The sequence below is a fragment of the Bos grunniens genome, chromosome 13 (assembly GCF_055505025.1).
Source record: "Bos grunniens cultivar Pamir isolate PY7600 chromosome 13, Bosgru_T2T1.0, whole genome shotgun sequence".
Classification (NCBI taxonomy): Eukaryota; Metazoa; Chordata; class Mammalia; order Artiodactyla; family Bovidae; genus Bos; species Bos grunniens.
The window spans coordinates 43894221-43909468 of NC_141177.1; the positions used below are offsets into that span (position 1 = coordinate 43894221).

Here is a 15248-nt window from a genome sequence, read left to right on the forward strand (position 1 = left end):
TCAGTCGAGTCTGACTCTTTGAAACCCCATGGACTGCAGCACACTAGGCCTCCCTGTCCATCACCAACTCCCAGAGTATACTCAAACTAACGTCCATTGAATCGGTGATGCCATCCAACCATCTCATTCTCTGTCGTCCCCTTCTCCTCCTGCCTTCAATCTTTCCCAGCATCAGGGTCTTCTCAAATGAGTCAGTTCTTCACATCAGGTGGCCAAAGTATTGGAGTTTCAGCTTCAACATCAGTCCTTTCAATGAATATTCAGGACTGATTTCCTTTAGGATGGACTGGTTGGATCTCCTTGCAGTCCAAGGGACTCACAAGAGTCTTTTCCAACACCACAGTTCAAAAGTACCAATTCTTCAGTGCTCAGCTTTGTTTACGGTCCAACTCTCACATCCATACATGACTACTGGAAAAACCAAAGCTTTGACTAGATGGACCTTCGTTGCAAATAATGTCTTTGCTTTTTAATATGCTGTCTAGGTTGGTCATAACTTTTCTTCCAAGGAGCAAGTGACTTTTAATTTCATGGCTGCAGTCACCATCTGCAGTGATTTTGGAGCCCCCCAAAATAAAGTCTGTCACTGTTTCCACTGTTTTCCCATCTATTTGCCATGAAGTGATGGGACCAGATGCCATGATCTTAGTTTTCTGAATGTTGAGTTTTAAGCCAACTTTTTCACTCTCCTCTTTCACTTTCATCAAGAGGCTCTTTAGTTCTTCGCTTTCTGCCATAAGGGTGGTTTCATCTGCATATTGAGGTTATTGATATTTCTCCTGGCAATCTTGATTCCAGCTTGTGCTTCTTCCAGCCCAGCATTTCTCATGATGTACTCTGCATATAAGTTAAATAAGCAGGGTGACAATACCAGTCTGTTGTTCCATGTCCAGTTCTAAGTGTTGCTTCCTGACCTGCATACAGATTTCTCAGGAGGCAGGTAAGGTGGTCTGGTAGTCCCATCTCTTTCAGAATTTCCCACAGTTTGTTGTGATCCACACAGTCAAAGGCTTTAGCATAGTCAATAAAGCAGAAATAGAGGTTTTTCTGGAACTCTCTTGCTTTTTCAATGATCCAGTGGATGTTGGCAGTTTGATCTCTGTTTCCACTGCCTTTTCTAAATTCAGCTTGAACATCTGGAAGTTCATGGTTCACGTACTGTTGAAGCCTGGCTTGGAGAATTTTGAGCACTACTTTGCTAGCACGTGAGATGAGTGCAATTGTGTGGTAGTTTGAGCATTCTGTGGCATTGCCTTTCTTTGAGATTGGAATGAAAACTGACCTTTCCAGTCCTGTGGTCACTACTAAGTTTTCCAAATTTGCTGGCATATTGAGTGCAGCACTTTCACAGCATCATCTTTTAGGATTTGGAATAGTTCAACTGGAATTCCATCACCTCCACTAGCTTTGTTAGTAGTGAAGCTTTCCAAGGCCCACTTAACTTCGCATTCCAGGATGTCTGGCTCTAGGTAAGTGATCATACCATCGTGATTATCTGGGTCATGAAGATCTTTTTTGTATAGTTCTTCTGTGTATTCTTGCCACTCTTCTTAATATCTTCTGCTTCTGTTAGGTCCATACCATTTCTGTCTGGTCATAGCAAACACCCTCTTCCAACAATACAAGAGAAGACTCTATACATGGATATCATCAGATGGTCAATACCAAAATCAGATTGATTATATTCTTTGCATGCAAAGATGGAGAAGCTCTATACAGTCAGCAAAAACAAGACTAGGAGCTGACTGTGGCTCAGATCATGAACTCCTCATTGCCAAATTCCTACTTAAATCGATGAAATTAGGGAAAACCACTAGACATTCAGGTATAACCTAAATCAAATCCTGTAGGATTATACAGTGGAAGTGACAAATAGATTCAAGGGATTCGATCTGATAGAGTGCCTGAAGAACTATGGACAGAGGTTCATGACATCGTATAGGAGGCAGGGATCAAGACCATCCCCAAGAAAAAGAAATGCAAAAAGGCAAAATGATTGTCTGAGGAGGCCTTACAAATAGCTGTGAAAAGAAGAGAAGTGAAAGGCAAAGGAGAAAAGGAAAGATATACCTATCTGAATGGAGAGTTCCAAAGAATATAAAGGAGAGTTAAGAAAGCCTTCCTCGGTGACCAATGCAAAGAAATAGAGGAAAACAGTAGAATGGGAAAGACCAGAGGTCTCTTCAAGAAAATTAGAGATATCAAGGGAACATTTCATGCAAAGATGGGGACAATAAAGGACAGAAATGGTATGGACCTAACAGAAGCAAAAGATATTAAGAAAAGGTGGCAAGAATACACCAGCCCCCACTAACCTTGAAAATTCCGCATCACCATCAACTCGTTCTCATTCTTCAACTTCTCTATACAACTGGCAACCAAACTGCACCCTCCATCTCAATCATTTCTTTGCATCTATGCAACTGCCTTGGACCATTCCGCGACCTGGACCTCTGACTGGTCACTGCCTGAATTCTAGCCGGCATCACTCTTGGACAGACTGTTCTGTGCTACTCCCCTGCAAGTCACTGACCACAGGAAAACCAGTTATTCTTTGACATACAGTCCACACCACGTCTTTCTTCAGTGCTCCCTGCTGGTTCCGAGTTGAAGTCTGCTCATTTCAGTTGCGTGCTTCCTCATAACTGCCCACCTGCCTAATGCTCTCTTGCCTTCATGCCTTTGCCCATCCTGTCCATCTGGCTGAACTCTGACTCATCTCCCCTGACTAGAGTCAGAGGCTACCTTCTCTGTGAAGCCTCTTTTTCATTTACATTTCCCCCACTGAGGTATAATAACATAGTGTGAAATGCACAGGTATTAAAAGTTGATGACTTCTGACAGCCGCATGCACCCTAATCAATCCACAGAGCATGGTCTCCCCATCCTGTCCCTCCACCATACTCTTGCCTCTGCCAGAGGCATCTGTTGATCTGGCTTCTGCCATTTTGTACATCGTACAAACAGCATACAGTCTTTGTTTCCATGTCTGTATTCTTTCACTCAGCATAAACTTTCTGAGCCTGGTCCACGCTATTGTGTATGCGTATGTGCTCAGTCACTTCAGTCCTGTCTGCCTCTTTGTGACCCCAAGAACTGTGCTCCACCAGGCTCCTCTGTCCATGGAATTCTCCAGGCAAGAATACTGGAGTGGGTTGCCATGCCCTCCTCCAGAGGATCTTCCCAACCAAGGGATTGAACCAACATCACCTGTGTCTCTTGCATTGCAGGTGGATTCTTTACCCACTGACCCACCTGGGAAGCCCACTACTGTGTATATCTGTAGTTTATTCCATTTCATTGCTGAGTAGTATCCATTACACAGAGGGACTGCAGTCTGGTGGACATTTAGATTTTGGAGAGTCTAGGGGTGGTATGAAGCTGTCTTGATCCCTCTCTGTCCTTCCCTCCTCCAAGCTATGAAGCATTACAGCTTGTAAGTGGATCTGTCTCCCCCACTTAACTAACAATATTAGTAATAATGTTGAATTTCCTTGGGCACCTACATGTGATGGGCAGTGTGCTGAGTGCTTGATTTCTGTCAGCTCATCCCATCACTACAACAGTCCCACGTGGCATACAATATCTTCACATCCACTGACAGAGATGAAATCAAGGCCTGCAGAGGCCCGGTTCCTTGTTTAAGTTAACTCATCTGGAGAGGAGTAAAACCAAGATCAAGATCTACCTCTACCTGATGTCATTATTACAAATTCATGATACTACAAGCCTGGTAAATAGTAGGCTCTCCCTGAATGTTCAGCACTGATTTTCTTTAGGATTGACTGGTTTGATCTCCTTGTAGTCCAAGAGACTCTTGCTTTTTAAAAATTGAGATTTTATACTTTCTAAAGAAACCGAGTACTTATCCAATATGGCAATGATGGGAATTGTCTAGCAATATAGTAGTTAGGACTCTATCCATCCACTGCAAGGGGCACGGACTCAATTCCTGGTTGGGGAACTGAGAGCCCGCAAGCTACATGGTGTGGCCAAACCCCACCTCCCCCCCAAAAAAACAGGAACTTTCCTGGTAAGTGGTTAGGACTTCATGCTTCCAATGCAGGGGGTGAGGGTTTGATCCTTGAAGCCCCTTTGTGGCTCAGATGGTAAAGAGTCTGCCTGCAATGCAGGAGACCCAGGTTCAATCCCTGGGTTGGGAAGTTCCCCTGGAGAAGGCAATGGCAACCCACTCCAGTAATCTTGCCTGGAAAATCCCATGGATGGAGGAGCCTGGAAGGTACAGTCCATGGGGTCGCAAAGAGTCGAACATGACTGAGCGACTTCACTTTCACTTTATTTCTGGGGAACTAAGATCCCATATACAGTTGGGCAACACCAGAAACAAACAAAGCACATGAAAAAACACAACAAACAAACACAACCCATGAATATGGTGGGATTTCCCTAGCAGTCCTGTGGATGGGACTTGGCCTTCCAATGCAGGGGGCACAGGTTTGATCCCTGGTCGGGGAGCTAAGGTCCCACATGCCTCCGGGCCAAAAGACCAAAACATAAAGCAGAAGCAATACTGCAACAAATTCAATAAAAACTTTTAAAAAGCTCCACATCAAAACAAAAAGTCAAATATGGGGTCTGTCTTTAGAAACTTTTAAGAAGTAAAATCACAGCTTTGCTGACCACATGGCACCAAATGACTCTCAATCATGCACACAATGACTCTCAAACATGCAATCCTATTATGTCATCAAGGGGAACTATAATCGCCTCCAAATGAATGAAAGTTCCTGGGTATTCTAAAGCAATTTCATTCAAGCTATAATTGTTTACAGTAAGAACTGGCGATTTTTAAACTCTCTGTAAGGTAACTGTTGGGCTTCCCAGCTGGCACTAGTGGTAAAGAACTCGCCTGCCAATTCAGGAGACATAAGAGACGCGGGTTCAATTATTGGGTCAGGAAGATCCCCTGGAGGAGGGCACGGCAACCCACTCCAGTATTCTTGCCTGGAGAATCCCATGGAAAATGGAGTCTGACGGGCTACGGTCCATGAGGTCGCACAGAGTTGGACATGACTGAAGCTACTGAGCACGCACGCATGAAGGTAACTGTCGGGGTAAAGGCTTAGGTAACAGGGGGCCTGGCACCAGTCTTACCTGGCTTTGCGGATGTGCAGCTGAGGGTAGTGGTTGTGCCTGTGACACACGTGCACGGCAAAGTCCTCATCATTCGTCAGGCTGGGGACATACCCCACTTGGCTGAACACGGTTATGAGAGTGGAGCCTGAATCCCAGAGACAAAGAAATGAGGCCTGGATTTACCAAGAAGTAACTTCAGGGCTTCAAGAAAAATGAAGTTTTCACTCTAACATGTGTTGTTTGTTTTTTTTTTTTAATTGAAGAATAATTGCTTTACAGAATTTTGTTGTTTTCTGTCAAACCTCAATATGAATCTGCCATAGGTATACATATATCCCCTCCCTTTTGAACCTCCCTCCTGTCTCCCTCCCCATCCCAACCCTCTAGGTTGATACAGAGCCCCTGTTTGAGTTTCCTGAGCCACACAGCAAATTCCCGTTGGCTATCTATTTTACATGTGATAATGTAAGTTTCCATGTTACTCTTTCCATACATCTCACCCTCTCCTCCCCTCTCCCCACATCCATAAGTCGATTCTTTATGTCTGTTTCTCCACTGCTGCCCTGTAAATAAAGTCTTCAGTACCATTTTTCTAGATTCTGTATATATGTAACATGTGTTTTAATTGTTACAGTCAGATGGGCACGTTATGTCTCAAGGACCTGGAGACCATTCTTATGTCCCATCCTCGATGCCCCATTTTAAGCACGAAATTCCTGCCTCAGCTCCTGGAGCTAGGACGTGGTGGAGGAGGCCTTACCGAGGCTCATGCAGGATGGCACGATGAGGAACACAAAGTGCAGGTCCAGCACCGCCTTGAACACGGTCCTGATGAGGGTAAGAGAAGGTCGGGGTGTCAGCAACGTGACCTCATGAGCCACTGAGGTAGGAGATAGATGGGCCTCGGGGCCAGACAGCTGGTGTTTGTCAAGGGGAGTAAAATTCAAGCTGTGTCCCCACCCAGGACTCCAAGGACAAAGCTAGTTGCAGAAGCTGAGCTCTGCTCAAGTAGAGAGATAAGATGACCACTCCCGAGGTCAAGGAAAACTTCCCTGTTCCCACATATGCAGGAAGCCTTCTAAAAGGGGGTCAAAAAGGGAACATGCACCCCAGGCCTCTACAGTGGGATCTATTTTAGAAAAAAGCTGCACAGGCATCTTGGGGAGGGTCCTAGGACCAATCAGGAATGAGGAAAGAAACAAGGTAATTGGCCAATTGTAAACAAAGATCTGGAAGGACTGCCTATTACAAGTGCTTCAAAGCACCTCTTTACTGCTCTCATTTAGGACCCCTCTCCGGGTACGCCCCTGCCTTGTTTCTGCCTTCAATAAACCAACTGTTTCTCTGTGTGCTCTCCCACATGCTATGCTGCCCTCTTTAGTAATAAACTTTGTGCCTGTCTACAGCTTTTGCCTCCTTGAAACATTCTTGCTTTCACACGGGGAAAGAGCCCGGGTCACTTTGATTCTTAGCCTCCAGCCCCTGGGGGTCTGGTGGCTAGGATTCCTGGTTTTCATCCAGGCTACCCAGGTTCAGTTCCTGGGCAGAGAATGAAGTAAGATCTCTCCTCAGGACCACTGACTGCTGTGTCTCTGAGATCAGCACCTGAGTGAGATACACGCCTTCACTACAAAAATGAGACATTCATAGATGCACCCGGGTGCTCTGCTCCCCACCGGCAAAGGGAACCTACAATTCCTTTCTCTTCTCTGCTTTTCTCTGGATTCCAAAAGGCCCCCTTTTGTATCTGTTCCATGGAGGTGGCAAGAACCAAGGCACCACATCCATGTGGTGCACCAGATTTCTGCTGAGATTAACCTTTGCCCTGGCATCTGGAGGTTCTGGTGTGACATTACAGAGGCCCACCACCCCCAAATGTCAGGGATCCACCTCGGGAACTCAGCAGGTCATGTTTCCCCATGACCTGTTACTCACGATGTTCTGCCGGTTGTCCTGTTAATAACGTGTCTCAGGATAAGCCTGGGGAAAGCTATTTTTACAAACATCCAAGCCTGTGACCTTTTTCTTTCCTTTCTTCCCCCAAATCCATGTTTTCCCAAAGGACGGTCCAACCTGTTTGCCTCCAGTGGCAGCAGTTAAAGGCATCCATTTAAAGGAAGGATTGTTTTCTTTCAGAAATTACACTGCTGTACAGAGGAAATGCTTTACTAGAGCCGGAAAGCAAACTGAACACCACAAAGAATTAGGACCTTTAAAAATATTTTTAAACTATCTATCATGTATGTGTATGGCAAGTCTGTCACAACATTGTTTATCGGCTATACCCCCAACACAAAATAAAAAGTTTTTAAAAAAGCAACCTAAACTTTAGTTCAAAAAAATATCTCTGAACTATCCAGATACTTAAAGACATGATAGAGACAGGAGCAAGTCTTGTCTGTGATGCTGCTACCAGTGCTCCATGTCACCGTCTGCCATGCTATGGCCACTCACCGAATAATCTCTTTGCAACAGCCGACAGAATACTCGTCCACAGCCACAAAGAGGTGCATGAACAGTGTGTTCAGAGGCTGCAGAAGGAAACAGGACATGGTTAGAGGCTGAGTCAGAGCAAGGGGAAGGTGGGAGGTGGGGTGGGGGGAGGGTCTGGAGGTGGGCACAGCCCAGAGCTGCCAGGTGCTGGTGGATGAAACTTTGTGTCTAAAATGAGGAGACATCCAGGCAGGGTTTCTGTCCTCCTAGCTTGGACTTGTTCACGGACATGGAGAGCCTCCATTCGGCCCTTCCTCCCACCTCATTGCCAGCTACGTGGCAGGGGCGTGCCTACAGGGGCGTGAAACCGACTGAGAACTGAGAACTCCGTCGTCTTGTCCTGGGGCACCACTGCCTAGTGAAAGACAATGCTGGGGCTCCCGGGTCAGCAGCTGCTGCTCTATTCAAGTGACACCCGAGGGAAAGAGTCTCTCCCGAATTTCCAGGGTGGGAGGCAAATGCCCCAGTTATGAATCCGATGGCTTGTTTCATTCCACATTCCCAGAGTCAGAATCTAACCCTACTCTCAGGATCCAGAGAACCTGAGCGGGAAAACAAAGCAGCAAAGATTCTTCTATGACTCTCAGGATAAGATTTTAGGGTTTTTAAAGAGCTCTGCCCCATAGCTTAAAAAAAAAAAAATTCTGTCAAAGTGTATGGTTGATTTGGGGGCATCCCTCATGGCTCAAAGGTAAAGAATCCGACAGCAATGCAGGGGACACAGGACACTCAGGTTCAATCCATGGGTTGGGAAGATCCCCTGGAGGAAGAAATGGCAACACACTCCAGTATTCGTGCTTAGAAAATACCATGGACAGAGGAGCCTGGTGGGTTACAGTCCACACAGTCAGACACAACCGAGCCACTGAGCATGTAGTTGATTTACAATGCTGCATCAATTTCTCCTGTACAGCACAGTTGTATTGAAGGCTTCCAAACTGTTCTGTGCATCCCCACACTGGCCTGTTTGACTCTGTACCCCTGTGCTTACTGGCAAACCCTCAAATTCTGGAGATGATGCAAATGGGAGGTAGCTGAGTGGTGAAGGGAAGGCAGTGCCTGCACCTCAGTCCAGACACAGCAGCACTTCTGTGTCTCCTGTTTCCTGAGCAATTTCATAGGTGGGCCTTGGGTGGCCGCCGGCATGTCTGTGCCTTGGTCTCCCCTCCTGTTGGGTGGCATGTGCCCTCAGAACACTCGGAAGGAGCTTATCAGGCATAAAATGGTGAGAGAAGAATCATGAGTTTAGTTCATGAGCTTGAAAATTCCCCAAAGGTAAACAACACAAACTCCAGAATTCAGATATCACCAGGGACAGTGAGTGACAACGTAACGTCACAATGCGAGCACTTTCCGTGCACAGACTGGCCTAACCCCATGGCATCTTTTATATTCTGAACAGGACTTGGCTTATGGTACATGGCTTATCACTTGGCTGGTGTATTTCCCAAATTCTTTCTTCCATCAAGAATATTACAGTTCAATATTTATTCCTCAGCTTTAAGATAAAAATCATTATTTCATTTGCAGATACCCCTGGGGTAGATAATACATTAAGCCATAAGGGTCTATACCTATGCTAAACAATAGGAAGATAATTCAAGCCACAAATGCTAGGTACATATTAGATATATTTTTTAAAAAGGAGTAAACAGGTTAAACTAATTTTAATATGTTTTATTCAATCTATTTAAATTATTATCCTTTTAAGAAGCAGTCAGTATAAAACTTCTCAACAAGATATTTTACACTCTTCTTTTTCCTACTGAGAGTGTTGATGCCCAGAGTATGTTTTATACACATCAGTTCAGTTCAGTTCAGTCGCTCAGTTGTGCCTGACTCTTTGTGACCCCATGGACTGCAGCATGCCAGGCCTCCCTGTCCATCACCATCTCCTGGAGTTTGCTCAAACTCATGTCCATCGAGTCGGTGATACCATCCAACCATCTCATTCTCTGTCGTCCCCTTCTCCTGCCTTCAATCTTTCCCAGCATCAGGGTCTTTTCTAATGAGTCAGTTCTTCGCATCAGGTGGCCAAAGTATTGGAGTTTCAGCTTCAGCATCAGTCCTTCCAATGAATATTCAGGACTGATTTCCTTTAGGATGGATTGGTTGGATCTCCTTGCAGTACAAGGGACTCTCAAGAGTCTTCTCCAACACCACAGTTCAAAAGCATCAATTCTTCAGTGCTCAGCTTTCTTTATAGTCCAACTCTCACATCCATACATGACCACTGGAAAAACCATAGCCTTGACTAGATGGACCTTTGTTGGCAAAGTAATGTCTCTGCTTTTTAATATGCTGTTTATACACATAGCTCATCTCAATTCAAACTAGCCACATTTCAGGTTCTCAGTAGCTGCACGTGGCTAGTGTACCACACAGGAAAACTCAGCTCTGACACTATTGAAGGAAGTAGTTGAAAAAGAAAACAATCTTAAAAGAACAAGAAGAGGAATAGAAGGGGAAAGAATTTATGAAGAATCGTGCTAATTTATAATTTTTGAGAAGGTAAAATCATGACCCTAATGCAAAGACAAAGTGCAAGTGTCAGAGATTGATTCAATGCATCAATTCAGGAGGCAACCAGCGAGATGGTTAAAAACAAAAACAACAACAACAAAAAATGATTCATTGCACTTGAGAAGCTGTCTTCTGGCAGTTTAATGAGGAAATTGTTAGAAGATTGCCTGGCTAGATACAAAGAGTTCCTGTCCTGCAGGGTCAGAAATGGTGACCTTTGAGGTTATCTCTTCCACCAGACAGAAGTGACTTACATCTCAAATGGACCCAAATCTACAAGCTAATCACTGCTCCTGCAGAACTGGAAAACAGCTCAGTCAATAGAAAATCAATCAAAGGTACAATCCCTGACCGAGCAGATCTTTTTGGCCTATTTCCAAGTTTGAGATCACTTTCCTGACAGTGGGGACCAGGACAGCACAGGGTGGTGGGCAGAGGGGACCACAGGGGATGAGGGGGAGGTGGACTCTGGATGGACAGATGCTGGGTAGCCAACATGCTGGCTGGGCGTGTTTGTGTGTATGCTCCAATCCACCCCTGCACGCGACTGCCGTTCCCCAGGGCTCTGGGGACACACTCTTGAACTCCATGGTCGCAGCTTCTGACTCTCCCCAGCAGCTGGGACCGGACGTGGGCCTGGCTCTGGAAGCCGAGGCAGGGTCAACTCAGGCTGGGCACCCCTCCCAAAGCCCCACTTTCCTGGGACCCCCCGACCGGGCTCCCGTGGGTTCACAGGGTGTCCTGCATCTGCAACTGAAAGACATCAAATGAGCTAGAGCCCACAAGGGCGCTTTAAAAATTAAAGAGTATGACTTGAACCTGAGACTCTGTTGCCAGTATTTCAGGAGCAGATGGAGTAAATGGCAGGTGCCTACCAGGCAGGTCAGAGACTTGGGAGCAGAGCATGGAGACATGGGAAGCAGAGTTCTGCTGCTCCGCTAATTCCTTGCTCCCCCAGGTCCTCCTCAGAGGCCTTTTGCTCCCAGACTCCCCTTCCCTCTCCACCACCTATGTTTATGTCTGTCTATCATGATGTCACATACATTCTGTCATGACCTTTAAACTGCTCAGTCTGAAAACTGAGGCGATCCACAGGGAAACACAGGACTTCCCTCGGAAATTCAGGCTGTTCTCACAAATGACATGCGTGGTCACTCACTGTGCATGGTATGTCACTGTCCAGCTCCCGGAACACGGACACCCAATCATCCTGCGTGGCAATATTCCAGTTGGGGTAATCCAGGAAGGTGGCCTGGGCCATGATCTCCTCTTGGTCATTGTGGAGGGTGATGGCAAGGTTTGCTTTCTCCCTGTGGAAATGGTTTGAATTGCACACATGAAGAAGGTACCAACCGTGAAAGGAAGAGGTGTCATTTTCTCCTACCTTGGGCTCCTGGAGTTCAGCACCCGCTGAGTCAGGTGTGACAACCTTTCCAAGAGGTGGCAGCAATGAGGCAGCATCTGTGGAACATCTTTCAGGACACCTGGCGCTATCAACCACATCTCTACAGAAAGTTACACTTCCTGAGAAAGGTGCTACATCTATGATATGAGATGCCCAGGATCCTCCCTTGGAGACGGGTGGGGGAAACATCAACTGCAGACTTCTGCACACTCTCCATGTTGCCAGCTTCATCGTGCTGGCCAAAACACACGTTTAGGATGGTCAACTGACCCCTGTGAGTCTCTCACACACATGCACCTCCTACACATCATTATTATCTTTAAGCCAGTTCATTTTTGGCTACAATGAGTCTATTTCAATAACAAGTTTTACATTACTATCATAAAAGGAAAACCAGTATCCCTTCCTATAAGTAGAAGCTATCTATAAAAATGAAGATAGAACATTTAACACAAAAATTGCTCTACATAATTGGAGTCAAATCACTTGAGTCAAATCTGGTACCACCAGAGCTGTGGGCACCTTAAGTAGCCACTGCACTTGGGACATCAATCTCAGCACCTCTAGCCACCATCCCCTCTCACAGGAAGTCACAACATTTAGCCACAGGGGACTCCCAGCAGGGTGCCCTTGGCCCAAGCTCTGCAGCTGGCTGCCCTCAGGTATTGAGAACACGGGATCCACACAGGACGTTCATTAGCAGGAGGGGCAGCCCCCCAGATTCTCTCATCTAATTCACTGAAGCCTCTGCCCCTCATTCTACTTCTGCAGGTCTCCCTCCAGCTCCTGTCCTCTGGGCTCCCCTGCTCCGGGTTCCCAGAGCCATGACCTATGACTTCATACTGAGTCTCGTCCTCACTCTAACCAGGATGAGAATGGTCAAAGGTGCAGGACCATTGACCTTGACCTTGATCAGGACCTTGATCACTGAGCATCAGTGATGGCAGTGATGAAGGTGGTAGAGGAGGAAGTGGGCAAGACCTGGGACCGGGCAGCTACCATCCCTTCAGTGAAGGAAAGGAAAGGTGTTCCTGGAATCCCAATTAGAACCTGAAATTCACTTATCCATGGGAACCTAGGGTGGTGGTGGTGCTCTGCAGCACAATTAGCACAGTGCTATACCGCACACACAGTATAGATTAAATAGGCTTTACTGGGGTGGCCTGGGAAGCCAGCCACCAATAACTTTATTTCAATGGGAAAATGCACTGCAGTTTCCAAAGAGCCTGTTTGCAAAAAGTAACTTTGGCAGCAAATCATTTTATATATACAATTTCCACTTATTACTGCTTAGTGAATAGGTCCTCTATAGGACAGATAAAAATCATTGTGGGAGTGAAAGCGGGAAAGGAGGGATAAGGTAGAGGGAGGTGTGTGCCTTTAAAGCTGGTTTAAAATTATCCTTTGTAATAAGCCAGATCCAAGCCAAAGGAGCCCTTAAAAAATACACAGACACACACACACACACACACGTGTGCACACTTATGTATTTCATCAAAACATATTAAAGTTCAAAGATGTTACCAGCAATAGAAATCAGAGTTCTTTCCATTAGAGCAGTGCTTCATTTATTCAATAGGTTTCAGGAATTTAAGTTCAGCCAGTACTCGTTTTACTTAACTGTATTTGGTGAAAATCTGGTTGGAAAAGGGTTCCCATTTTCTGCCTCGTTAAGTAGTGAAACAAGGCTTCATGTCCCTTTTTTCCCCCAATACTTCAACTTTAAATCCCTCTGTGATTTTTTATACCTTAGGTATGTCTCATATGTAAAACATGACTGCTCTTCGTTTCATTCTGTTTTCAGCCAATCTACTCATCTTTATATTTTAACTGAAGAATTTTGTTCAGATACATTTATTTTGATTACCGATATACAGAATTTTTTTCAATCTTCCTATTATTTGTGATTTTAATGTGTTCTATGCTTTCTGTTTCTTTTTTCTTCCTCTTTTCTTGCTTTTAGATTCTGGTTTCTTATTAATTTCCTGTTCAATTTTCCCCTCTATAGATCAGCAGTTATAATCTCTACGCCTATCCTTTAATGATTATACTAGCCCAAGTTAACATGTATTTCTAACAAAGTCTTTACCCTCTGTTCCAGTTATCAACTGACATGTACCAAACCAGCCCTAGGCTCCAAACAGCGATTTTATATCATCTCTCATGGTTCTGTGGGCTAGCTGGTTTTGACTGAGCAGTTTTTGGTGGAGGTCTCTCAGGTGATGGCAGTCAAGTGGTGCTAATAGCTGGAGTCCGCTGAATATCCAACGTCTAGAACGGTTCCACTCACACTGTTAGCAGTTGGTGCTGGTTATTGGCTAAGAGCTCAGCCAAGGCTGTCAGGAGAGACACCTGCATGTAGCCCTGTGACTTGAGCCTTTAACAGTGTGGCATCTGGGTTCCAAGAGGGAGCATTTCAGAGAGCAGGGGGAGCTGTAGACTTCTTACAGTCTAGACTTGAAGTCATAGAGCATCCCTGTTGCTGATTTCTATACACAGGGCCAGCCCTTACTCAGGACAAGAAGAGACTTGAAAAGGACTTGATGGGAGGGTGTGTGGTTAGTGGGAGGGAGGGGGAACACCTCTGAATACTAGCTACCACACCCTCCTCCTCAACAAATCCTTAAAACTACTTTCTATTTAATCACATGACGCCCAATTTATCAGCTATTTTTGTCCTGCATTTTATCTCATTATTTATATTTTATAATTTACCATTTATAGTTAGTATCTATATTAGATTAGTCATTGTTAATGTTACTGTTTCATACAAGCTAGATTTTTAAAAATATTTATACATATTTTTACTTTCCTTCTTTTATATTGGGTTTTTCCAGCAGAGATATTTTTCCTTCTGCTTAGAGTATGTTCTGAGGAATTTCCTTAATTCAGAGTCTACCAGTAAAGTAACTGATAAACTAGTTTTTGTTTATCTAAAAAATTCATTCATTTTTTTCCCCTAAGTATTGAAACATTGTTTTACTAGGTATAAATTCTAGTTTGATGTTATTTGCTCTCCAACATTTCACTGTCTTCTGGGTACCATTGTTGCTAGTAAGAATTATCATTAGACTAATTTTTAGTTGTTTGCAGGCAACTTCTTTTTTCTCTACAGGTATTTTTCAGATCTTCTCTTTAGCTTTGGTGTTTTGCTGTTTCATTATGATGTGGTTAGTTGTAGAATTCTCTGTGCATTTTTCCTATTTGGAATTCATTGAGTTTTCTGTAAGAATGTGTGCTTTTCAACAATTCTGGAAAGTTCTCAGCCATTATCTCTTCAAATACTGACTCTTCCACTTTCTATTATGTCCTTCTAGATGTCTGATCATACCTAATTGTTAAGTATCCCATTTTTATGTTTTGTCTCTGTCTCTTTGTACTGAATTCCAGGTAATCTATTTTTATTGATCTTCCAGTTCACTACATCTGTCTTTACCTGTGTCTATTATGATGCTTAATTCATCTACCGAGCTTTTAATTTTAACTCTATTTCTTTCTAGATGGTCTATTAGACTTTTTCAATACTCATTTTTCATTTTATGGTCTTTTAAAACATACCTTTTCACTTTAGACATAGTATAGTTATTTTCTATTCTGTGACTTAATATCTGAAGTCTTTGAGTCTGATTCTCCTGTATAGTTTTTGTCTTTGATTTTCACTAATGGTGACTGTCTCCTTGTGTATTTGTGTTGTGATTTTTAGCTGCGAGTTTATGTTCCTTGGAACCTT

General features: G+C 44.4%; 1 protein-coding gene across 1 annotated transcript in view; it reads right to left on the minus strand.

Annotated features, from left to right (window-relative positions):
• CFAP61 (cilia and flagella associated protein 61) overlaps positions 1-15248 on the minus strand; it is a 247955-nt gene that overhangs the window by 224571 nt on the left and 8136 nt on the right. Inside the window, 4 exon segments of the mRNA XM_086333756.1 lie at positions 5116-5242; positions 5858-5925; positions 7552-7628; positions 11273-11423. Coding sequence (XP_086189882.1) covers positions 5116-5242; positions 5858-5925; positions 7552-7628; positions 11273-11423 — 423 coding nt within the window.